The sequence below is a fragment of the Emys orbicularis genome, chromosome 1 (assembly GCF_028017835.1).
Source record: "Emys orbicularis isolate rEmyOrb1 chromosome 1, rEmyOrb1.hap1, whole genome shotgun sequence".
Lineage (NCBI taxonomy): Eukaryota > Metazoa > Chordata > Testudines > Emydidae > Emys > Emys orbicularis.
In genome coordinates, this window is record NC_088683.1 from 348,233,197 (window position 1) to 348,258,828 (window position 25,632).

Genomic DNA, 25,632 nt, shown 5'->3' on the forward strand with positions numbered 1-25,632 from the left:
TTGCTTTTTGGTTTGTAACGTGAATGAAAATCCAGGTTATAGATGTATTGTGTGTGTAAGTCCATTGATGAACAGGTGCTCAAATAAGGTATGTCAAAGGGATGAGGCATCAGAAGTATTAAATAGCTCAAAGTTCAACTTGCACTAAAAAGTCTGGTTTACCAGAGCACAAAAATATAAAGACTGCCAGCAAGATCCCTAATTCAATGCTGAATTAACTCTATTTGGTGTTAGTTCTACATACCTGTACGTTGCCTCTGGACTCAACATGTGGTTGATGATTGGGGGGGGCCAGGACATGGGTATATTAATGCAGCAACTCTAATCCCATTCAATTGATGCACAAAATCAGCATATATGTATTTCATAATATATTTAGGAAGTTGTAAGTGCTCCCTGATAACTTAAAAAAAAACCTGCAAGGACTTTGCTCTGATAAGTTAGTAGGGGTCATACATAATCAACACTGAATTGTGCTTTCCAAAAATCTGTGTTTGGGAAGTGGGTATTACCCCTCTAAAAGTAGCACACAAAACAAAATCCTCTGTTTCAGTTCAGAATTTAATAGTGAAAGACATTGAGAAGTCTTGATTTACTTATTTAAAAACCCCCACAAAGCAACTTTCTTGCCTTATTTAGTTTAATGGTTTGTGGTAACCCACACAAGCATTAGAGGGAGTTGTGTATTTTTCAGTTTTAATCTTTGAGTTCTTCAGGATTGCTGCTTGCTTCAGGCAACTGGAGCATTTTCATAAGTATTCCATACTGTCTTGAGCTGAGGTAAATTCCAAATGCAGCCTGCAGAAGGATAGCAAAACTCATCTTCTTAAAGACTGGTTGAGAGACTTTAATCCAAAAGCGTAACATATTCTCTTTCCCAGGCAACGGAGCTGAGCTGTACCTATACAGAACAAAAGCCAATAAAACTTAGTCTTGTTACTTTACCACCAATTCCCCCCATCTTTCTCTTTAAAATATTACCCTCTATTCCCAACACCTCAAATTTGTGTATGTCTACAAAGCAACTGGATAACTTTAGCTGGCCCATGCCAGCCAACTCGGGCTTAAGGAGCTGAGGATGCAGGGCTGTTTCATTGCTGTCTAGACCTCTGGGCTCAGGCTGGAGCCCAGGCTGTAGGTCCCAGAGCTCAGGTTCCATCCTGAGCTGGAAGTCTACACAGCAATGAAACAGCCCTGTGACCCTGAGTTGGCCAGCCATGGGTTTTTTGTTCCTGTGTAGACATACCCTTACTAGCTTTTTTGGGTACTAGGAACCAGTGATCTGGTATTCCAGATTGGAAGCACAGTATTAATACTTGCCATGATTATAAGGCTCATCTTCAAATTGCTTTACAAACTAGTCCTTAGAATGCCCCTGAGGGGTAAGTATTACCCTCCTTTTGTCAAGTGGAGGCAGAGAGGTAATTTGCCTAGGATCACAAAAGGGAGTCAACATTGAGATGGGAGCTCATGTGCTTGGCCTCTGTCCTTAGTCAATACCTCTTGTATTAAATGCTTAATCTTGTTCTGTTCCAATTGATTAGTACTATGCTTAGTTATCCACCTTCTGTTCAAAGACCTTCAAACATTAGTTTAGACATATTTCAGGCAACTGGTTTTCCTATAGAACAGATGTCCCATGCAGCAGGGGCTAGGTAGGATAACTTTTTTGAATGCTGCTCTGCAATCTTACTTATTCCAACCATCTTAAAACCTTTTTGCTATGTAATGTCCAAAAAGACTGAAATAGCCAAGTGCGCTTTGATAAGAACTGTGTAGAATTAATTTGTCCCAAGAAACCGAAGTTTAACAAAATTTCACATACCTGGCTGCAAGTCCTGCATTTATAGGAATGGCCAAGAAAATGGGATATAGACCACCTATAACAGACCCAATTAATCCTCCTCTGACTATGGCACAGGTTGTACACATTAGATCACCTAGATGACAAACAAGTCATTTCACAGTTAAGATACAATATCTACGTTGTTTTTACATTTTAACCTGAGCTTAAAGAGGCAGGCTCTCTGAAGTGAAATATATTGTCAGTGGAAATGGCCATGATGAACTGCAACTAAAGAGATTAACTAGAACAGTCTATCTATTGTATTATGACACATCTCCACCATTCAGCTCTATAGAGATTTCAATCAAATATAACCCAATTTGTATTGCTGTAATTGCATCTAAACTGAAGTGCCAGCATGCACTAAACATTACTGATTCAAACACAGATCCATTGATGGTGAAGTGTTCAACAATTAGTGGGGCATGTCATAGAAAAATCTGCTCTATCCATCTCACCTCACCTAAACCCCATTCAGGTTGAAGAATGTTTTTTGTATATGCATAAATGTAAAAATGTTGTCTTTTGACATTATTCTGTGCACCTGGCAGTTCATGTACAAGGTGAGGTTTTCAACACTATATTGCTTCACTGTTTTGCAAATAGCATAAGCTTTTCTGGTATTGTATATAAAACACAGACAGTTTTTATGACATGGGAGTTTTGAAAACAGTGCCCTTCATAAGGAATTAAAAATTTACCTGAAATTAAAGGTTCAGTTACCGCAGTGTTGTAAATTGCTGCTGTTGTGAGGAATGGAAGAACAGCCATTGGCAAACTAGAGGCAATCCCAGCCTGTGTCACATTTAGGATGCGTCTGAAAAAACTGTTTGCTACTAAACCACAAATGCCTCCATTTATTCCCAGGAAGTATGATCCATGTGTAAAGAGTTTCCTGTTGGGGGGGAAATTAGGTTAACATTTTCTGCAACTCTGGTGTACAGGAAATCTGTTTGCTCAGTCTTATGTCTTTGGGAACATGCTGTATTAAATTACTACGCTGAAGATGATCTAAAATGGAGTCGTCCTGCTTTCAGAAGCAACTAGTACAGTATTCTCTGCCATATGCCTGAAGTTACTGTGATAGTGGTAAGGATCAGGGAAGAACAAGTAGGTATACTTCCAAGTATGCACAATTGGCCAAGTGAATTACATGTACAGGTTATCTTCTAAAACTGAGATTCTACACTTCTAGGGGATCACAGGCATATCCAGACAGAAGGTATAGGCGACTCACAGGGGTAAAAATACTGTTTTTGAGGAACAGTCTGACGTGGTACAGTAAATGCTATGGGTCTTGGAAATGATCATTTACGCTTCCCCATGGTAGCATTCTAATAAAAACACTAGGTTATGTGAGAAGCCCCTACCCAAAAAGCTGTCTGGAAAAAACAATTAATTAATTGAAGTTTAGCCTTGGTGTTAAACACCAGAAGCACAACCACTTAGGCCAGGAGTGGGCAATAATTTTCAGAGGGAGGCTACTCCATGAATTTTGGTAAGTTGTCACAGGCCGCATATTTCTACTACAGGGATCAGCAACTTTTGGCACGCGGCCCATCAGGGAAAGCCGCTGGCGGGCCGGGACAGTTTGTTTACCTGCAGCGTCCGCAGGTTCGGCCAATCGCAGCTCTCACTGGCTGCGGTTCGCCGTTCCAGGCCAGTGGGGGCTGCGGGAAGTGGGGCAGGCCGAGGGATGTGCTGGCTGCCCTTCCCGCAGCCCCTATTGGCCTGGAGCAGCGAACCGTGGCCAGTGGGAGCCGCGATCGGCCGAACCTGCGGACGCTGCAGGTAAACCGTCCCAGTTCGCCAGCGGATTTCCCTGATGGGCCGCGTGCCAAAAGTTGCTGATCCCTGTTTTACTATATTAATGGAGGGGGGGGGGATCTAGGAGAGAGTTTGGGTTCAGGAAGGGGTTCAGACCTGGGGTAGCGGGTGGGGGTGCAAGGTGCAGGCTCTGACCAGGAGACGCTTACCATAGGCCGCTCCCAGTGCAGCAGGGCTCAGGCAGGCTGCCTGCATGCCGTGGCCTCATGCCACTCCCGGAAGCAGCTGTGGCCGGCTGTCTGTCCCTGTGCTACCCGTGCCCGCATGCACCACCCAGTTTCTGGCCAATGGGAGCTGTGAGGACAGTGCTTGGGGTGGGGGCAGCGTGTGGAGCTGCTTCCCCCTCCCTGCCAGGGGCACACAGAGACATGCCAGCAGCAGCTGGCCGCTTCTAGGAGCAGCATGGGGCCTTGGCAGGCAGGCAGCCTGCCTGAGCGCTTCACTGTGCTGCAGGACTTTCAGCGGCCGGGGGGGGGGGGGGAGGGGCAGCACAGAAATGTTACATGGGCCGGATCCAGCCCATGGGCCGTATTTTGCCCACCTCTGACTTAGGCAATACACGGTTTTAGAAGCCAATTCATTTTTTTTCAAGTCCATATTGACTTAAAAGCTGCATCTAACTTGTTTTAACCAAGATATATGCCATCCATCTTTAATCAGAACTCTCTATTGAAATCAATCAAGTGTTCTTTAAAATAGCCCGCAGAACAGTGATAAAGGCAAAAATTACTTATTTATATTCTAGTAGTGCCTGAAATGTGCTAGGGGCTGTATGAGCAGATACTGTAAGATGACACATCCTTGCCTCAACGAGTTTACAGTCTAAGTATAAAAAGACAAATGTACATACAAGCAAAACATTCAAGGTGATGTAAGAACACATCTTGGCCTCAATCCTAACTAGGCATATTCAGTTCAGTGTTACTAAATTTTAATGCATGCATTAGAGTGCCTACAGGATGAAGGAACTCATTAGGCCCCATCCCCTTCCTATTCTATCCCAATTATCCCTCTATTTGCCCTTTAGTTCAGATGCCCAGCCTACTTGTTCTGACACTACACTACCCCAAGTTGCGTAAGTTTAACAAACAGAAATAGGCCCTGCACCTCCACACCCCCCCCAGCCCTCTGCCCTGACCTCGAGTCGCCCCCAACACCCAGCCTTCTGCCCTGCACCTCCACACACACCCCAGCCCTCTGCCCTGACCGAGTCGCCCCCAACACCCAGCCTTCTGCCCTGCACCTCCACACACACCCCAGCCCTCTGCCCTGACCTCGAGTCGCCCCCAACACCCAGCCTTCTGCCCTGCACCCCCCCACACACCCCAGCCCTCTGCCCTGAACCCCCCCCCACACCCCCAGCCCTCTGCCCTGACCTCGAGTTGCCCCCAACACCCAGCCTTCTGCCCTGAACCCCCCCACATCCAGCCTTCTGCCCTGCACCTCCACCCCCCCCAGCCCTCTGCCCTGACCTCGAGTCGCCCCCAACACCCAGCCTTCTGCCCTGCACCTCCACACACACCCCAGCCCTCTGCCCTGACCTCGAGTCGCCCCTAACACCCAGCCTTCTGCCCTGCACCCCCCACACACACCCCAGCCCTCTGCCCTGAACCCCCCCCCCACACCCCCAGCCCTCTGCCCTGACCTCGAGTTGCCCCCAACACCCAGCCTTCTGCCCTGAACCCCCCCACATCCAGCCTTCTGCCCTGCACCTCCACCCCCCCCAGCCCTCTGCCCTGACCTCGAGTCGCCCCCAACACCCAGCCTTCTGCCCTGCACCTCCACACACACCCCAGCCCTCTGCCCTGACCTCGAGTCGCCCCCAACACCCAGCCTTCTGCCCTGCACCTCCACCCCCCCCAGCCCTCTGCCCTGACCTCGAGTTGCCCCCAACACCCTGCCTTCTGCCCTGCACCTCCACACACCCCAGCCCTCTGCCCTGACCTCGAGTCGCCCCTAACACCCAGCCTTCTGCCCTGCACCCCCCACACACACCCCAGCCCTCTGCCCTGAACCCCCCCCAACACCCAGCCTTCTGCCCTGAATTTCCCCCACACCTAGGCTTCTGCCCTGCACCTCCACACACCCCCCAGCCCTCTGCCCTGACCTCAAGTCGCCCCCAACACCCAGCCTTCTGCCCTGCACCTCCACACACCCCCAGCCCTCTGCCCTGACCTCCCCCCCAACACCCAGCCTTCTGCCCTGCACCTCCACACACCCCAGCCCTCTGCCCTGAACCCCCCCAACACCCAGCCTTCTGCCCTGCACCCCCCACACACATCCCAGCCCTCTGCCCTGACCTCGAGTCGCCCCCAACACCCAGCCTTCTGCCCTGCACCTCCACACACACCCCAGCCCTCTGCCCTGTCCTCCCCCCCAACACCCAGCCTTCTGCCCTGCACCTCCACCCCCCCCAGCCCTCTGTCCTGAACCCCCCCCACACCCAGCCTTCTGCCCTGCACCGCCACACACACCCTAGCCCTCTGCCCTGACCTCGAGTCGCCCCCAACACCCAGCCTTCTGCCCTGTACCCCCCCACACCCCCAGCCCTCTGCCCTTACCCCTGAACCCCCCACACCCGCCAGCCTTCTGCCCTGCACCCCACACCCGCCAGCCTTCTGCCCTGACCCCTGAATCCCCCCACACCCCCGGCCTTCTGCCCTGACCCCTGAACCCCCCCCCCCAGGTCTGGGGTCCCGGCTGCCGGCCCCTTGCCAGCCGGCGTCCCGGCCACAGGCCCTGCTCAGCCCGCTGCAGGCCTAGGTGAACAGAACCCCAGGCTGGAAGCGGGCTGAGCAGGCTGGTGGCGTAAGATCAGCATTTTAATTTAATTTTAAATGAAGCTTCTTAAACATTTTGAAAACCTTGTTTACTTTACATACAACAATAGTTTAGTTATATAATATAGACTTAGAGAGAGACATCTTCTAAAAAACATTAACAGTATTACCGGCACGCGAAACCTTAAATTAAAGTGAATAAATGAAGACTCGGCACACCACTTCTGAAAGGTTGCCTACCCCTGCTTTATAGGATGGGGAACTTTTGATGGGGCAGCTTGGACACGCTACATTTCATTACAATATCTAAAACAATAAACAGAATTCAAAAATGTCAATTTTGTAAGCTTGACTGGCCGTTTGTAACAGGAGTTTGTTTCACATGCTTGATTTACTGAAGAAAGCTGTGCGTTCGTATATAAAACTATAAACAGCATAAAAACAACGAGGAGTCTGGTGGCACCTTAAAGACTAACAGATTTATTTGGGTATAAGCTTTTATGGGTAAAAAACCCCACTTCAGCTACAAAGCTTATACCTAAATAAATCTGTTAGTCTTTAAGGTGCCACCAGACTCCTCGTTGTTTTTGTGGATACAGACTAACAAGGCTACCCCTCTGACACTTACAACCAGCATGGTAAATTAGGCAGGTGAAAACAACACTTTAGTCCTATAACACTAGCTGTTCATTAATTTTATATTCCCAGAATGATAGCCATTGCCAGGTCAAGGAATTAATTGGAAGCTACGTTGCTTCTGATGCTGTGCCATCTTTGTGTGTATTTTTTAAAGTGCCATCATTAAGTTGGATTTCCTGCTTAAACTCAAACAAAATAAAATGCTTAACTGGCTACAAAATTTATTCAAAACCAAATGTCTCATGTATTTACAAAATTATCAAATGTGACAATCTCTATAACATTTAGAAATTAAAATAATTATTTCTTAAAATCCACCCATTTACAGAACTTCAATATTCTAAATACTTTAAAGCAAAATTAATCATTGATTAAAAAAAACAAACACCTATATAGATTTAGGTTCCAATCCTCCAAACACTTCAGCATCTGCATCAAAAACATTTTAGGGTAGAAATTCACTTACAGTTTTGAATAGGAAAATCCTTACCTCCTCAATCCCTAGTTACATTTACCTAATTTTCAAAAGTGAATATAAGCTACCTGTAATTTAAAATGCTATATAGCTCAAGCCTGATTTTGAAAGATTAGATTAATATGTGACAGTCATTTTTCTTTGGTACTACCAAAACTTACAAATGAGAGACACAAAGTGGGTGAGCTTTTATTGGACCATTTCTGTTGGTGCAAACGCTTTCAAGCATCACCAAACTCTTCCTCAGGTATGGAGAAGATAACTAGAGTGTCCGGGCTCAATACAAGGTGAGATAGATTGTTAAGCATAGGGGATTCACATATTTTAAATGGTTTCCTACAATGAAGTGGGCCATTAAAAGCTCTTCTGTGGTAGGACAATGGAGGGCTAGTAGGCAGCAGGGTGTGTAACAAGTTGTAATGGGCCATAAAATCTGTCTCTGTTAAGTCCATGATTTTTAGCATCCAGCAGACTGAGGAGTTTAAATTCCCAGGCTCATTTTTTGAAGGTGTTGTGCAGGTTTCCTTTAAGGATGAGGACTGTGAGTGATACAGAGTGATTACTTTGTGAAAAGTGTTCAATCACAGTGGATAGCGTGTCTGATCATTTTTATGTGCGAGTTCATTGGAGAGCCTAGTGATTGATTGGTTTCACACACAATTTGTTGTTGGGGGCCTTTGATGCACTGAATGTGGTACACCACATGTTGTGACGAGCATATGTAGGACCCATAAATCCTGAAAGGTATGTGTGTGTGTGGGGGGGTATTGGCCATCATACAGTGGAGATTGCCTGCAAGTTTTGCATTTGTTGTATGGCAGGGGCTGGTGTCACTGAGTTGGTGTGTCCTGGTCTGTGGGAAGCTTGGCAAGGTTGGGGTATTTGAAGGCCAGAAAAGGGGCAGGGGTCATGAAAGATTTAGTTAAGGATGTGGTCCCCATTTACTATGGGTTGTAATTATCTGCTTATGATACGTATGGGTTCTAGTGCAGGGTGGTAGGTGACAACTAGGGATGTGCTGTCAATTTCCCCCCCCCCGTCTTGAAGCACAATCTACTGTGGTACTGGGGTGGCCTGTTCCATGATACGATCTACTTCTCTGCTGGAGTGTCCTTATTTGGGTAAGGCAGTTTTAAGTGCGTCTCCTGGACTGTCTCTTCAGAGTATATTCTGTGGTATCTGAGAGCCTGGCAGTAGATAATAGATTTCCTGGTGTGTCTGGGACAGTTACTGAGCTGTGCAGGTAGGTGTGGTTATCTGTGGGCTTCTTGTATATTGTTGCCTGTAGGGTACAATTATTGAAGCTGGTTGTGGTGTCCAAGAAGTTGATGCTGGTGATGGAGTGTTCTAGAGATTGTTTGATGGATGGGTGCTAGTTGCTGAGGTTGTGGGGGAAAGCTGAGGGAGTATGAAGGTATAAGGGTAATTCCTTTGGGGTCAGAGGCCTACAGCTGTCTGGCTGATTAGCCCTGCCCTCTGCCCTGGAGAGAGAGTTGCAACTTAATGAGCTAATCTTTATAAAAGAAGCCAGCAAGAAATGAGGGGTGGGAGAGAAGAGAAGAGTAATATTCTCCAGAAAGGTGGCAGGGCTGGGGCAGGGCAGACTGCTAGTGGAGCTGCTACAAGGAGGAACTGCTCTAGAAACCAAACAGAGAGACGGGAGATTGTGTGGAGTACTTTATTGCTGAGACTCCTAGGTAAGAGCCAGGAAATTTTGGTTACTGGTGGGAGGGACTGAGGCTATGTCTACACAACAGACCTTACAGCGGCACAGCTGCGCTGCTGTAAGGTGTCCCATGTAGCCGCTTAATGCTGACAGGAGAGAGCTCTCCTGTCGGCATAATTAAACTACCCCCAACAAGTAGCGGTAGCTATGTCAGTGGGGGGAGCATCTCCTGCCAACGCAGTGCTGTCCACATCGGTGCTTTTGGTGGTGTTTTTTTTTTTCAATACTCCTGACCAACAAAAGTGCTTGTGTAGACAGAGCCAGCCTTGGGGAATGGACAAGTCAGCATGCACAGACCTTGAGGGGAGAATCTGCAAGGTTTTGATTTTGTTAAGAAGGCTTAAATAAAACAACTAACCCTGCTGCAAACTGCTTCCTTGGATTCCTTGAGAGAGAGCTCAGACAGAATTAACCTAAGGAGTGAGCTGACTCAGCAAGAGCAAAGCCTGGTCCGGTAGGAGGGCACTATAAGACAGGCCCTAATCCTTTTATTGAGAATTTAGGTTGTCTGTCCAGAGGATGAAAATATCATTGATGTAACTCAGGTATATCATTGGATTCAGGGTGCATTTTTCCAGAAATTCTTCAGCTGTTCTCATGTTTTGGAACAAATGTTTGTTGTTAAATGTAAAGTTATTATGGGTAAGGATGAAATGGATGAGTTTGACGATGTGTTTGAGGTGGATTTCTAAGCACTGTTTATTATTTTATAGGTATTTGAGACAGGCAGTGATGTTGTCATGGTAAGGAATGTTGGTATATAAGGAGGTGACATCCACGGTGAGCAGTGATGGTGTTCTGAAGGAGGCTGTTAATGTTGTACAGTTTCTGGAGGAAGACAGTTGTGTCTTGGAGGAAACTAGCCACAAGGTGAGTGGCTTGAGGATGGTTTCTACAAGTACTGATATTCCTTCAATAAGCGTGCCATGACCAGATATGATGACTCTGCCTGGGTTCCCCCTGTTTGTATATCTAAGGGCTTGTCTACACTGGCAAGTTTTTTCGATTAAACTAATGTCACCAAGGAAAAATAGACAAAAGCAAAGTCGCCAAAGTGTGTCTACATTTGCTCCCTCTGTTGACAGATCATGTCCACATTTGGGGCATCTTTGTCGACAGCGAGAGCAATGGACTGTGGGTATGGATCCCACAGTGCCTGCCAACACCATCCGTCACTAGGTGTTGTGGGAATGCGGAAACGGTGCGCAGCACATCCTGGGATGTGCAAAATGTACCATCATTCACCGCTTTGTGTCCCACCCCTCCAAAGGTCTTGGACTTCCTTTTGCGCCGTTTTTCTAACTGTCATTCTTTTGTAGTCCGTGCCAGCATCTGCAGTGAGAGAGGATGGATCCCACACTTCTCTCCTATGTGCTGTTAGCTGTCGTGAGGACATCACGCACGGCAGCACAGTTATTCTCAGAGTTACTCGCAAAGTTAGCAGAGGATGAATCACAGGCACCCAAGTGTGATATGGACGGCAGCAACTTATCAGTGCTTTGTGCATTCACAGAGCAGCTGCATACGGTTGACCATCGCTTTTGGGCTAGGGAAACAAGCACTGATTGGTGGGATCGCATTGTCATGCAGGTGTGGGATGACGACCAGTAGGTACAGAACTTTAGGATGCATAAAGCAACTTTCATGGAGCTATATGCTGAGCTGTTCCCCGACCTGAGGCGCAAGGACACCAGACTGAGAGCTGCCCTTCCGGTAGAGAAGCGTGTTGCAATCGCTATGTGGAAGCTGGCGAATCCAGACTGCTACCGGTTAGTTGCAAATCAGTTTGGAGTAGGAAAGTTCACTGTTTGGGCTGTATTACTCCAAGTGTACAGGGCAATAAATCGCATCCTGCTGCGTAGGACCGTGACTCTGGGAAATGTGCATGAAATAGTGGATGGCTTTGCAGAGATGGGTTTCCCTAACTGTGGCAGGGTGATTGATGGCACACACATTCCAATTTTAGTGCCAGACCACCTTGCCTCTGAATACATCAGGGGTTCAGGACCCCTCAGGGGGTCACGAGCTGTCCCCCTCCACCTCAAACCCCGCTTTGCCTCCAGCATTTATAATGGTGTCAAATATATAAAAAAATATTTTTAATTTATAAGTGGGGGTCGCACTCAGATGCTTGCTATGTGAAAGGGGTCACCAGTACAAAAGTTTGAGAGCCACTGGAATACATCAATAGGAAGGGATACTTCTCCATGGTGTTGCAGGCGCTTGTGAATCACCAGGGGCGTTTCACGGACATCAGTGCAGGCTGGTCTGGAAAGGTGCATGACACATGCATCTTCAGGAACAATGCCCTGTACAGAAAGCTGCAGGCGGGTACTTTCTTTCCAGATCACAAGTTCACAGTGGGGGATGTGGAAATGCCCATAGTAATCCTGGGAGACCCGGCTTACCCCTTACAGCCCTGGCCCATGAAACCTGACACAGGGCACCTGGACAGCAGCAAGGAGCGTTTTCACAACAGGCTGAGCAGGTGCCACATGGTAGTCAAATCTGCCTTTGGCCGTTTGAAAGCTCGCTGGAGTTGTTTAAATGGCAGGCTAGACTTTACCGAGGATAATATTCCCTTGGTCATAGCCACGTGCTGCACTTTGCATAATCTGTGTGAATCTAAGGGTGAAATGTTTGCTCAGTTTTGGAGCATTGAGGCAGAGTGCTTGGCTGCACAGTTTGAACAGCCAGATGCTAGGGCTGTCAGAGGAGCCCAGAGGGCTGCTATTAACATCAGAGAGGCTTTGAGGAACCACTTTGACAATGAGGGGCAGTAACACATGTCTGTGTTGGAGTTGCTTCCCTGTTGCATCCATGTAGATTTCCTGATTTATTTTTTTCTTTCCTTCCTGTGTGTGGGAGCATGTGATGATTTGAAGTGGTCCCTTCTGGAATATGTGAGATGCAGGAGATGGTTCCTCAGTTTTCTTGAAGTCCTTCTGCAGAGCTACTCAACATATTTAGAGTTTTATGCAGTGGTCAGAGAGTTACTGATAGTGAGTCCTCAGGGAATGACGACTTGTTTCCTGCATTTGCTAAGGAAGTAGATGTCACTGTTAAGTTTGGCTTTCTTTTTCTTCATGTTGCAAAATTTCCATCTTAAATGGCAAAATTCTATGTCTTCCACTATTGTTTGCAGTGTCTCACAGAGCATCCTTGTGTCTCATATGCTGCCTATTAACAGTCCATTACCCTACCACTGAAGAGGTGTTAATTGCCCACTTCATTTCAAGTGGTCTCCTACAACATGAGTGTACCCCTTATGCTGATCAATCTGTCCCACCTTGTATTTAGCTTGGACACTCTGGTTACTTTCTCCAGACTTCAGGGGAAAACTCTGTGAAGCTTGAAAGCCTGTCTTTTCCAACAACAGAAGTTGATCCACTAAAAGATAATTACCTCACCACCTTGTTTCTCTCATCCTGGGACCAACATGGCTACAACACCACTGCTTAACCGCTACCATTTCAGAAGTCATGATCTTTGTAGCAGTTGATGTGGGTTAAGGTCTGCACAGGCAGCATGTGATGGGATGCACTGGCTCTAGCCATGCAGCGGCGGGCTCCAGCTCCGGACTTTGGCAATGCAGTAGCAGGCAGTAGCCCCGGGCGCTGACCCACAGTTCTAGACATGCAGCAGCAAGTTCCAGTCCCTGGCTCCAGCCACACAGTTCCTGGCTCTGAGCCCTGACCCTGGCTGCATGGCAGCAGACACCCACCTGTGGCTCTGGCTATGAGACAGCGAGGCTCATCACCCACCCCCATCACCCCTGGCTCCTGCTGCCTCCCCTGGCCACATATCCTTCCCGCCCCCATCGCTCCTGGCCACGTATACTTCCCACCCCCATGACCCCTGAACCCTGCTGCCTTCTTGGCCCTGCATCCACCCCCCCCCCCCATGTCCGAGCCCCCACTGCCTCCCCCAGCCCCACATCCATCTCACCATTGCCTCTGGACCATGCTGCCTCCTCCAACCACTCCATCCAGGGCTGGGTCCTGTGACTTGCTGAGAAAAGTGATATTAACAAACATACAAGTATCACTTTTCACAGCTCACTTACTAGCTATCTGGGAGGTTGTGAAAAGTGATACTTGTATGTTTGTTAATGTCACTTTTCACAACCTCCCAGATAGCTAGTAAGTGAGCTGTGAAAAGTGACATTAACGAATATACAAATATCACTTTTCCCAGCATTATTTTTATTATTGAGTCTGCAAAAAAACCCAACATATGTAAATTACAAAGATGTGGATGTGTATCTGTGCATATTTAATTGTTTTTCCTAAAGTTAGTTAAGTATTTTAGGAAAAAGTGTCAGTGCAGCCATGAGCGAGAGTTGGTGGCCACACTCAGAGGCCACCAAAAAATATGTTGAGAGAACCCCTGCACTAGGGGGACACGTCTAGAACTGTGGGTCAGCGCCCGGGGCTACTGCCTGCTACTGCATTGCCAAAGTCCGGAGCTGGAACCCGCCGCTGCATGGCTAGAGCCAGTGCTCGCTGCTGCGCAGCCAGGGGTCGGCACCCAGGGCCAGCTCCCGCCGCCGCATGGCCGGAGTCCGGGACCAGAGCTGTGGGTGGGCGCCTGCTGCCATGTGCCTGGAGCAGGGGATCAGCACCAGGGGCTGGGGGGGGGGGGGGGGGCAGCACCTGCTGCCACGCGGCTGAAGCCAGGGGTCAGCGCCCAAAGCCCCGCAGTGGTAGCCTGCTGCCGCATGGCCAGGGCTGGGGTTTGGTGGCTGGGGCCAGCACCCACCACTGCATGGCTGGAACTGGGGGCCAGAGATCGAAACCCCGCAGACGGAGCCGGGGGTTGGCACCCAAAGCCCCATGGTTGGAGCCCACTGCCATGCGGCTGGGGCTAGGGATCGCCACCTGGGGCCAGCACCTGCCACGGCATGGCTGAAGCCCAGGACAGGCATCGGGGGGCCAGTGCCTGCTGCCACACAGCCGGAAACAGGGGCTGGAGGCTGAAGCCCCACAGCTAGAAGCCAGGACCATGTGGCCAGAGCCGGGGGGGAAGGGGTTGGGTGTCAGTACCTGATGCCCCGTGGTTGGAGCCCAGGACCACATGGCCAGGTTCCCCAAGTCCTGCCGCTGGAGTCTGCCACCCAAACTCCCTTCCCCCAAGGTGGGTCAAGAACTCACCTTGCTCCTGCAGCGCTGTGCCCCGCCTGTCTCCAGAGGCAGTGCAGGGCGGCGCATCCAGTAGCAACAGGGAGGGAGGGACTAATGCTCCCCTCCTCCCCCCCCACCCCCCCCAATTACCACCCAGGAGGCTGTTGTGGCCGCATGAAAAGCCCATGGTGGCCGCATTTGAGAAACACTGCCCTAGTGGGTGTTCTGCAGTCCTGCCTTACTATTCCATTGGTGTCCCTGGGAGACCCTGCTGATCCAGGCAGCACTGTAGGGGTTTTGAGGTGAAATCCCAGCAGGGGTTTACAGAGTCCAAGGCAACGAGTCTAGCTGAACCTAGTCAAGCTTGGACCCTTAAAAAGGTTTCTGCTCCCTTCCATGGTCCACCATAAAAAGTGGTGCAGAATGGAAGACACTAGTCTAACAAATTTTTCCTCAGATTTTGGTTCAGTCTAACAGCACGAGCTGAAAAGGGAACGAGGATCATCTTGTTACAGGGCAAAGGCTCATTTGCTGACCACTTTAAGATTAGAAGCTTTGGCTTTGTTTTGGGGGGAGGGATAGCTCAGTGGTTTGAGCATTGGCCTACTAAACCCAGGGTTGTGAGTTCAATCCTTGAGGGGGCCACTTAGGGATCTGGGCAAAATCAGTACTTGGTCCTGCTAGTGAAGGCAGGGGGCTGGACTCGATGACCTTTCAAGGTCCCTTCCAGTTCTAGGAGATAGGATATCTCCCTTTTTTTTTTTTTTATAATTAATTGGTGTTGAGCAACCAGGTGTTTGGCAATATGTTCCAATATATGGGTTCTATCATGGCTTTGCCCCAGCATCCCTCCTGGTTCCCCTGCTGTTCCGGGGAGGGAGTACGATGCACCGAGCTTACATCCGACAGAGCTTATGTTCCCTGAGGAGGCAGTGTAGCTGTGCCACTCAGTGTGCTGGAAGGAGTGGAACCTGCACTTTCTCCATTCCCCATCCAACTATGGGGGAGGGATATAGTAGCTTAGTGCACCCCTCATCTCCTCTCATGTCGTCACCTGAGATTTGTTAAACAGCGCAGGGGACTCCTTCTATTTCCCTGAAGTCATCATTTACATTTCAATGTGATTCAATAGCTTTGTAAATCGATGAATGATTTTCAAATATAAGAACAAAAAAGGGCTGAGTTGGTAAAACAAATGAAGACCCGAGCATCACTTACTGGTCTGCTTCTGGAAGTCGAAGAAACATATGTAGCAGAGCGTCCGTTTTTTTCTTATGTCGAAGCCTTGCATTTTCCAGTGGTGAATTTAGTTCAAGCTCTCTCCCTGACATTTTAAGGCTCTGGATCATAAAGTGAGAAACAAGGCAAGTTTTGGTTAAATGACATTGCCACAACATAATCAGATAACTTTTGCATGACAAGCAGGCAAATGATACAAGCTAATGCTTTAACATCTCAAGAATGTAAAAGCCCCCAAGAGACCGAAAGGGCATGATCTAGCTAAAAATGTCTGGGGAACTTTTGGGTATGCAATCCCTGTTAAGTTGCCCTCTTCAGCAAGAAAATCCGCCTGCCATAGGATTCTGAGAGAACATAAATCCTCAGTTAACAGGTGAGTAAAAGATCAGGATCTCCCCTATTCTCCTCCTCTGCTCTACAACTCTTGACTTTTATTTTATAACAAGTGATCATACTTGATGAGGCATTCTGATCAGTGTTGACGCACCTGTGTTATTTTTAAATTAAGGAAAGGATGAGCAGTGGGGAGAGTTTCCTAAAGTTGAAGGCCATATATGGCCCAATTCTTCCTCCCTGGTTCCTGAGGCTAGACATAGATGTATTTATTTTTAAAGCATCTACTTTACTTTAAGAATTGATGGGTAAAGCCCTGATCCTGCAGACAAACACACTAAACATTACTAGCAAGAGTGGTGCCATAGAAATCAATGGGACTACTCACAGTAGTGAAGTTAAGCCTGTGTGTGTAAGTGACTACAGGAACAGCACCTAAGACTAAGGCAGGGGTCGGCAACGTTCGGCACGCGGCTCGCCAGGGTAAGCACCCTGGCGGGCCGGGCCAGTTTTATTTACCTGCTGACACGGCAGGTTCGGCCGATCGCGGCCCCACTGGCCGCGGTTCGCCGTCCCGGGCCAATGGGGGCGGCGAGAAGCCGCAGCCAGCACATCGCTCGCCCACGCCGCTTCTCGCCGCCCCCATTGGCCTGGGACGGCGAACCGCGGCCAGTGGGGGCCGTGATCAGCCGAACCTGCCGCGTCAGCAGGTAAATAAAACTGGCCCGGCCCGCCAGGGTGCTTACCCTGGCGAGCCGCGTGCCAAACGTTGCCGACCCCTGGACTAAGGGCTGCTTTAAAATCCTTTTTTTTGACTGGCGTTGGGAACAGACTTGCACCCAGGAAGAATACAACATAACAGATGCAAGGTGGGCGAGGTAATCTCTCCCCCCATCCATCTCTCCTTTCCACCTAAAACAACAAAAGAAACAGCCTATGGACTTTGGGAGCAGATCCTGGCCTGAGAGTTTGGCCAGTAATGTACTGAAAACATGTTGTAAGGGACCTCACGTTGAATCAAGTCTAGTTTGTTAAGTTTAGAAAGAGTTTTCATCTTTATTTTTCTTGTAACTATTTCTAACTTTAATGCCTCGTGATTTGTACTCACTTAAAATCTCTCTTTGTAGTTAAGTAAACTTGTTTTATTCTTTAATTAAAAGTAATCCAGTACTGTTAATTGAATGGACCTAAAATATCGGGACTGTCCAGGAGAGGGCTGAAGAGTGCAAAACGCACAGTTTTGGGGGGAAATCTGGGACTGGGAGTGTGTTGGGGTCACCCTGCAGGCAGTAACCAAAGATGCTGGAAGCCAGCGTGTGGCTGATGTTTGCTGACAGGCTGCTGTCAGAGCTGCCGGGCCAGGATTGTTGCTATACACGGACACACAGGGTGTGACCTGCATGCTGTTTGTGAGAAGCCCAGTTTGGGAGCTACAGCAGCAAAACACTGTGAGGCACCCCAGATTCTAGGGTAAGTGGTGACACAGCCTCTCACTGGTCTGGACTGCACCCCATTGAGAGAGAGAAGCTTTCGGGCTTACACAGAGCTCTTCTTCAGGTCTAGGAAGAAGAGCTCAGTGTAAGCTCAAACGCTTATCTCACTGACAGAAGTTGGTCCAATAAAAGATATTACCTCACCCACCTTGTCTCTCTAATATCCTGGCACCGACACAGCTACAGCAACACTGCATACAGTAAAACAACAAGAAGCCCGGTGGCACCTAAAAGACTAACAGATTTATTTGGACATAAGCTTTCGTGGGTAAAAAAAACCTCACCACTTCTGCCCAAATAAATCTGTTAGTCTTTAAGGTGCCGCCGGGCTCCTTGTTGTTTTTGTGGATACAGACTAACACGGCTACCTCCTGATACTTGACTGAATACAGTAGAACCTCAGAGTTACAAACTGACTAGTCAATCATACACCTGATTTGGAACAGGAAGTGCACAATCAAGCAGCAGCAGCGACAAAAATAAATAAATAAATCAAATACATTACAGAAGTGTGTTAATGGTAAACTACTAAAGAAAAATAAAGGGAAAGCAGCATTTTTCTTCTGCATAGTAAAGCTTCAAAGGTGTATTAAGTCAATGTTCAGTTGTAAACTTTTAAAAGAACAACCATAATATTTTGTTCAGAGTTACAAAAAAACCTCCATTCCCGATGTGTTCATAACTCTGAGGTTCTACTGTATAACAAGATAATGTCAGCCTTCAAACCTTACTCCCCAGTTATCTGACTTACAGGGTAAGTGGAATTTTTTTCTCAGGTGGCAACCCCAAACTTGTACTGAAGAGTGTGATGACTTGGCCCACTCCTGTTTTCACCTAGTGAAGGACTTCTGAAGAGAATCCATAAAACATTTTGCAGGTGTTAATTATCTCACTTCAATCTGAGTACAGCAAATGGGTTGCCTAGTTTAATACTATTCACATAACAAGAGTTGCTTTTGCTTGTATCTAATTTTGCTGTATAACCTTCAAGACGTCAGCAATAACCTCCCAAGTGAGCGTACAATGGCTCTGCCTCTACCTTCCTTCCACCCTGTTTTAAGGTCTCTTTCTGTCCGTGTCTTCATGTAGCAACCAACCACCCAGCGGCTCCTGCTGCCTTGCCATGGACCCACCCCTACTGATCTCTCCTACAAGCGCAGAGACCCAGCGGGACCTTGCAGACAGGTCGCCCCCGAGCTGGGCAGCTTCCCCCTTGGAGCTGGGCAGATGCGACTTTGGTCTGTCTCGGGGGGCCCTCTCAGGCTCTGTGAAGCAGAGTCGTGCCCCGCTGCCCCTGTCTTACCTTATGCTGGGTGCCCTATCCCTACTGCCCCAGCTCCTTCTTCAGGTATGGCAGTGCCGCCCGTACAGGCCCCACAACATGGCCCCTCCCCGTCACACGCATTCCTCCTGTGGGGGCCGCCATCTTGTCCAGTCATATGACCTAGACGCGACCCGACTCCCCCTCGGAAGGCGTCGATGATTGGGCGGTCCCCGAAGGCCCAGCATAGCTACTCCTGATTGGCCACGGAGTTGGAGAGGCGGGATCGGCGCTGGGCCGGGTTCTCGTTGCTAGGGGAGGAGGATGGCGGCGGCATCGGCGGCTCCTCCATGGAGACGGGGCTGAGCCGGGACCCTGCAGCTGGAGACGCGGAGACTCCCCCTAGCCGTGCCCTCAATGGGGCCCCTTAGCCCTCGGGGCAACCGGCTGACACGGGTGGAGGCAGCGGCCTCTCCCCTGCCCCAGGCCTCAGCATCCTACTAGGCGCTGCCTGCGGGCCCCTCCCGCCCAGCCTCCAGCGACTCCCGCCTGCCAGCTCCTGCCCCCCTCCCCACAGCTTCCTCATCCTCCAGCCTCTCCCCTGCACCCTCTCCCCACCTCCTTCAACCTGCCCGGCTCCCCCCTCACCTCCCTGCACCGCAGCCCAGAACCCAACGAGCCCGGCCTGCACGGACCGCCCCCGGGACAGACCAGACGAGCCCCCCGCCCCCGAAGAGGACGGGGGAAAAGATCTATCTGTGTAGTGGGAAACAGAGAGAGCGGCCCGGGTCTGAATGGTGAACATTAAAGAGCAGAACAGAACAGCCCCCAAACACAGTGTCCATCTCTCCTAGAAGATAAATGCAAAGCAGAGTTATGTAACATGCACCACGGCTCCTCATGCATGCAGGGAAACATTTGGAGTCTGCATGACATTTTCATACCTTTCTTAGCAATCTAGATGGGGGAAATCCAACTCTTTTCTGCAGAAAAAGGGGGAGAAAAGGGCTTATACTGAGGCCAAGCAGCTGCGCCTGTGTGTGGGGAAACTGGACTCATTTCATGGCTTGCTTTTTTATTCCACTGATACTGCAGCATTTCTGAAAATTAACCTTTTGTGAAGCTCTGCTCCAAGCCCTCTCTGCTGCTCCTTCACGAGGCGGCTGCTTTGCAAGGAAAGAAATGGCATGAAGTAAATGGCTCCAGAATAAAGCAATCTGCTCTGTCAAAGTGCCCAGTGAGCAGCACTGTCACTTTAATAATTCCATTTCAAGGGATTGCTTTCCTCCTTTTCAATCCTCTCTTTTAATACATGGGAGGATCAGAGGGACATTAAAGACCATAAGGCTGGGTGGAGAGAATAAAAATGAAAGTGACTGAGGAGTGACTTCTGTTGGGTAAGAGTGTGAGATTTGTGCAGTGAGGGAAAAAGGGACCTTTTTAGTCTGCTGTGTATGCACCCAGTACAGCTATATATAACTAGCAAAATTCACCCAAGTTCCAGTGAAAGGAGTTTATACAATTATTTTGGATTGCTTTTGTTTTCACCCAGAAATTTATTTGGATTATTTGGGAATTTTTGTCCTGAAACTCAGATGGCTTTGAACTTGTTCAGGTGGAATATTAAGACAGCTGCCTAGAGATGGACTGTGCCTTAATTGTCTTACATAAAGTTGTTTGACAAACTTTTGCTGCCAGAAGAGGAGTTATAATAGGGTTTTATATGCCAAGGAGCATTTTCTCTTGTATTTTTATAGATTCAAAAATATTTTACAGAATTGAAAACCACTCTTTCAAAATTCTTCTTTTTTCTTCTTTTTTTTCTTATTCCGTGGGAGGCACTGGAAGTTTAACTGGAGAAAATAGTCAGTACTGCTAGAAAAAGAAGACTGAAGCTGTATTTCCTAACTGAACTGTTTAAGTGATTTGAACAAATACCTAGTTCCTGAGCTCACAAGGCAATCCCAGTGGGACATCATTGATACCAGTAAATAAGCACTTGCGTCCAGTACCAGAAGTAAGACCAAGAATGCCAGTCAAGAAGAAAGGTGGGCTATGAAGTTTCCTATCTCATTTTACATCTACATTTTCTAGATTGTAGATCTCTAGTACTTGCAATTTTAAATGTAAAAAAAAAAAGCATTTCAGTGGGGGAGTGATTTGTTTTTCTTTTGCAGGGAGGGAAACAATTTATGCATTTATAATTGTAGATTAAAAAAAACCCTCACACATTTAGTAGAACGTTTTAAGATTTGTCATGTCTTATTTGATCTCGAAATTAGGTTTTGTAAAAATCAGCCATGACAAAACTTAAAACCAGGGCCAAGAGAGAATTTGAAATTAATTTATGTATCTCAAATAATTCCAATAGAAAGAGAACATAAATAGTGCAAAGTAAGCCATAAAATATTTGTTTTAATATTCTAAGGTGGTGATTGTAAGATTAGTAATTTTTGTTTTTTAAAAAAGTTTTTAACCCAATACCTTTTCTTTAAACATGCAGCAGGTAACTCCACCAGCAGTAGCAGTAAAAATAAATGTAAAAACTGGTTTCAGTGCACTTTGCCAGTAAAAGTTTCAACCTTTGTGTTATCCAACAATGTTTTGAATTATGAGAGCTACATAATTTTAACAAGCTTTGGGGTTTCCGCATGTTAGGATATAAAAGGTTCTATTACTTTAATAAATGCAGCAATGTTGCATTTTAAAAAAACAAACAGCCCCATGTTTTGCCTCTTACATATTTAGGTTCACCACATAAATACTTGTTTGCAGTGTTGATGCAGCTGTGTTGGTCTCAGGAAAGAGTGTCTTATCTCTCTCATATAAATATTTAGCAGTTTGTGACCACAATGGATTTAGACACAGCTTTGGTAAAGTGTAGTTTTCAGTGATCATGCTAGCAATTGTTGGTATATACTTATGATTACTCTGAAAACTTTTATGCTGTAAATGCTTCTCTGTATCTTGCAAACACAGGACAGTAATTTAACATGTTAGTTTAGCTTACAAAATGTGCAGATAAAACAAAGAATGGCAAATAACAGTTCTCATGCAGCTCATCTATCTAGAACTTAAGGCTCTTGACATGGCACAGCCAATGTATGGAATAAAGAACTAAAGTGAGAGATATTAGTAAAATATGGACACAGCTAACTTCAATATAACTCAAAATTAATTTATTTCACAAAAATATCTTCTTCTACCTCTGTTCCATGGTTCATAATTTCTGATGTAAATAACTGTAAAACCAAACAGATTATTATGAAGGTTTTTATAAAAATTCCACTTAAAGTTTTACTTTGATCATATTGTAGAGATTGCAGAGTAGAAACAAAATATCAAAACGGTATAATGATTTAATAAATAATATTAGTCACTGATTTAGTTAATTATTTTTAATTAACTGTAGTAAACATGGGAATATATATGGAGGAAAATAACCCCCTCATAATGTCCCTTTAAGTCATCCTGTTGTGCTGTGAACATGTCATCTTACTCCACTTTGAGGCTTACATATTATACTTGTTTACAACAGGTGAGTTAAGACAGTGCCATTTTAAAGATAAAACTTTAACTCTGAATTGTACATTTTTCAGGATGGATGTCTTTTGGAATTGGATGTTGAACTGTAGCTCAATCACAAGATATCCATTTGATGCTGGAATTACGGAGTGAAATTCCATTGTCTGTCTTACTCAGGTCATCAAAGTAGGTGATCATAATGATCCCTTCTGGCCTTAAAAATCTCTGAATCTATAAATTTCCTGCCTTTGTTTCAAGACAGCCTAACTCACATTTTTAGTGTAGTTCTTACACTTTATTTTTTACCAGTCAACTGTAAGAATATATATTTTGAAAATTTTAAAATATGCAGTTGGTAGACCAAAATAGCTCCTTTGGCACAATTTAGCTTCTCATATCAATTAGTGTATTAGAGCTGTCAGTGTGAAGATATTTATATTTAAATATTAAAAGCTGTTATTAAAATGTGATTACGTATGTACAGAAGGGGATTGAAAAATGTTAGTGAATCAGCTACTTTATTTATTATGTTTTTGAGTTACTTAAATTTATAGTTTGTCATAGGCTTACTCTTACAAAATGTAATTAAAGGGATGCTATCAACTTGGAACATCTCACTTCCATGTGAAATTTTTATATTTATTATTGTTACAAGTAATAATGGGGGGAAATGAGGGGTTTTCCCCTCAAGTTTTGCAGTTTGTTTTGCTTTATGCCTTTCGCTGTTTTATTGATAGTCAGTTTCATTTCTGGTCTTATTCAGTAAGGAGCCCATATCTACTGTCTCCCCCAGCAGATAACAGCAGAAAACTCATTGGTGTACTTTCCCCAGGCTCTGCAATCATGTGTGTTCTGGCAGCAGCAGCAGTACTGAAAATGAATGAGTTAGAAGGGAGATATGTGCACATAGAGGACAGGGAGAGGGGTAATCCTAACATGCATTATGCTGGTCTTGAGTCTAACCAAAATATCCTTCAAAAATCAGCAGATGAGCATTTTAAAAAAAAAACAATTCAAAAAATCCTGACATTCCGTTATCAGGAGGCTGTATCAGATCATTGAATTATTTGAAACTAGTTACTTTCCAGTTGTGTCCCCCTTTAAAGAGCAAGGAATATGTTTGAAGTTTTATTTTGGAGGGAACGCTCCTTTTTCACCATTAGACTTCAAACATCACACAAATCTTGATGGACTTCTGTGCCTTGTCTTACCTGTTTAAAGCAGGTAAGCCTTACAGGACTGCCTTTTCAAAACTAGTCTTATTGGCCAATTCAGCTAATGTGAAAAGTTTAGGCTATTTGTAGTCAGTAAAAATACTTAATTAAAATATCTGAGTAACAAGCAGGTGTTTTCTGGGTGTGAAATAAGGCAAACCTGCCAATGGTTCTAATCCAGTTTATGTCAGTATATGATTGTCTGATGGCTTGAGTGAAATGAGTTGGGGGTCTCAGTCCACTCCATAAGGAGATAAATGTCCACATGGTTAAGAGTTCAGAGTAGCAGCCGTGTTAGTCTGTATCCGCAAAAAGAACAGGAGTACTTGTGGCACCTTAGGGTACGTCTACACCCAGCCGCTAGTTCGGCGGCTGGGGATCGAAGTTCCGAGTTCGATTTATCGCGTCTGGTCTGGACGCGATAAATCGAACCAGGAAGTGCTCGCCGTCGACTGCGGTACTCCAGCTCAACGAGAGGAGTACGCAAAGTCGACGGGGAGCCTGCCTGCCGCGTGTGGACCGCGTCTGAACCGCGGTAAGTTCTAAGTAAGGTATGTCGAATTCAGCTACGTTATTCACGTAGCTGAATTTGCGTACCTTACTTTGACTTGGGGGGCAAGTGTAGACCAAGCCTTAGAGACTAACAAATTTATTTGAGCATAAGCTTTCGTGGGCTACAGCCCAACAAAGAGACCAATGATTGAAATGAGCCTGAAGTACCCTTGCACTGCTTCAGGTGCTTCCTTCAGCCAAAGGATGAGGCATATATTTGCACTGCAGTAACTGTTCTGATAACTTCAGTCTCTGGGGCTTTCAATTTCTCACCTTTCACTGGCTCTAAATATACTTTAAAAGAATTAAAATCAAACCAAATACTCCTTACTACCAGTCACATTTATTTGTTGGACATCACACTTTGGACACTATGATTGCACAAGCTTATTAAGTGAATAAACACTCCTTTCTTTTATTGCTTACTACACTTTAGCAAACGTAAACTAGAAATAAAGAGATAGGTATGAAGCAAAGATGCTATATATCAATGTATACTACCCATTGCTATCCCAAACAATGAGATAGTGCTGGTGTTGTGGTATATCTTAAAGGTGACCTAATGACAAAATAATATACTTCCTTATTAGACTATGGAAACATTTAGCACAGAAACTAAAGTCAGCTTTTCAAATTCCTTTTGGAGTCCACCAGGGTCACACCAGCTGGCTCCAGCAAGCGATGAGGGCCTATATTTATTTTTGTATTTACCTGATCTTTCGATATATTTACAAAATAGAATAAAAGTATGATACATAACTCAGTTGCTTCTTTCTGTGACATCACAGCTATTGAAATAGCCTGTTTTATCATGTAGCCAGTTCATAGGGACTCTTGTAAATAAATTTGGTTTTCCATGTACATTTTTTCAAAGTTTCTATGATGATATATAAAACACTTTCTAAGACATGCCATATTAAACAAATCAACAAAAAAGGATTTAATATGAGCCCACATGAGCCACCAGTGTGCTAAAGCAGAGCCTGCTGGTAATGATGACATCATTAAAGGATGAATTTGGTGGTGTAACACATAGCATTGGTGCCCTGTGGCATGACATCAGTGGAGAAGAGAGCTAAAAAGAAATGTTGAACTTTAAAATTTTCATACCTAATTGCCTAAAGTTAGGCTTCTAAATACATATTTTAGATATCTAAATAGAAGTAGTCTGGTTTTCAGAAGTGCTGAAAATTTCAGCTGCCATTGAATTCATTGGGAGTTGCAGGGATCTGCATCTTTAAAAATCTGGCTAGTTCTATTTAGATATCTAAAATATATATTTAGAATCCTAACATTAGGCACCCAGGTTTGAAAATTGTGGTGTTTTTAGTGGTGTAAATGCTCCTCTTAACCTTGTGAATGGAAAATCAAGTACATACTGAAGTAATGGATTTTGGTAGTTCCTTTTCACCTTTAACGCTGATATCACATATGTACTGTCTAAAGTTTTTGCTGTCCTTTTAGTTGCTGAAACATTCTAGAATGTATTTTTGTCAAATGACGTGCAGGCATGAAGCCCCATTTTTCACACCAAGTTCTATTAAACTGACTGTCACTTTCTACTGTGAAATTGACTAGGAGCAGTGCAGAGCTGATGGT

General features: G+C 46.0%; 1 protein-coding gene across 2 annotated transcripts; it reads right to left on the bottom strand.

Moving 5' to 3' along the window:
- Nucleotides 1-544: 544 nt before the first annotated feature.
- On the bottom strand, nucleotides 545-18,932 carry TMEM126A (transmembrane protein 126A). 2 transcript variants are annotated; one of them, XM_065409960.1, is made up of 5 exons: nucleotides 18,785-18,932; nucleotides 15,635-15,756; nucleotides 2,548-2,741; nucleotides 1,826-1,940; nucleotides 545-901 (listed from the first exon to the last, which is right to left on the bottom strand). In XM_065409960.1, the coding sequence occupies exons 2-5, from the start codon at nucleotides 15,745-15,747 to the stop codon at nucleotides 697-699; spliced, it is 627 nt and encodes a 208-aa protein (XP_065266032.1). In that variant the 5' UTR covers nucleotides 15,748-15,756; nucleotides 18,785-18,932; the 3' UTR covers nucleotides 545-696. The 2 variants fall into 2 exon arrangements, with proteins under 2 accessions (XP_065266032.1, XP_065266024.1); XM_065409952.1 differs by lacking the exon at nucleotides 18,785-18,932 and having other exon boundaries at nucleotides 15,635-15,765.
- Nucleotides 18,933-25,632: the final 6,700 nt, after the last annotated feature.

Excerpts from the sequence above, each read along its gene's own strand:
- TMEM126A (XM_065409952.1), bottom strand. The coding sequence starts at position 15,765 with ATGATCCAGAGCCTTAAAATGTCAGGGAGAGAGCTTGAACTAAATTCA. Across the intron at positions 1,941-2,547 it reads AACTGAACCTTTAATTTCAG|GTGATCTAATGTGTACAACC; the intron begins GTAAATTTTTAA and ends TTTGTCATCTAG. Across the intron at positions 902-1,825 it reads AATGCAGGACTTGCAGCCAG|GTACAGCTCAGCTCCGTTGC; the intron begins GTATGTGAAATT and ends TGTTCTGTATAG.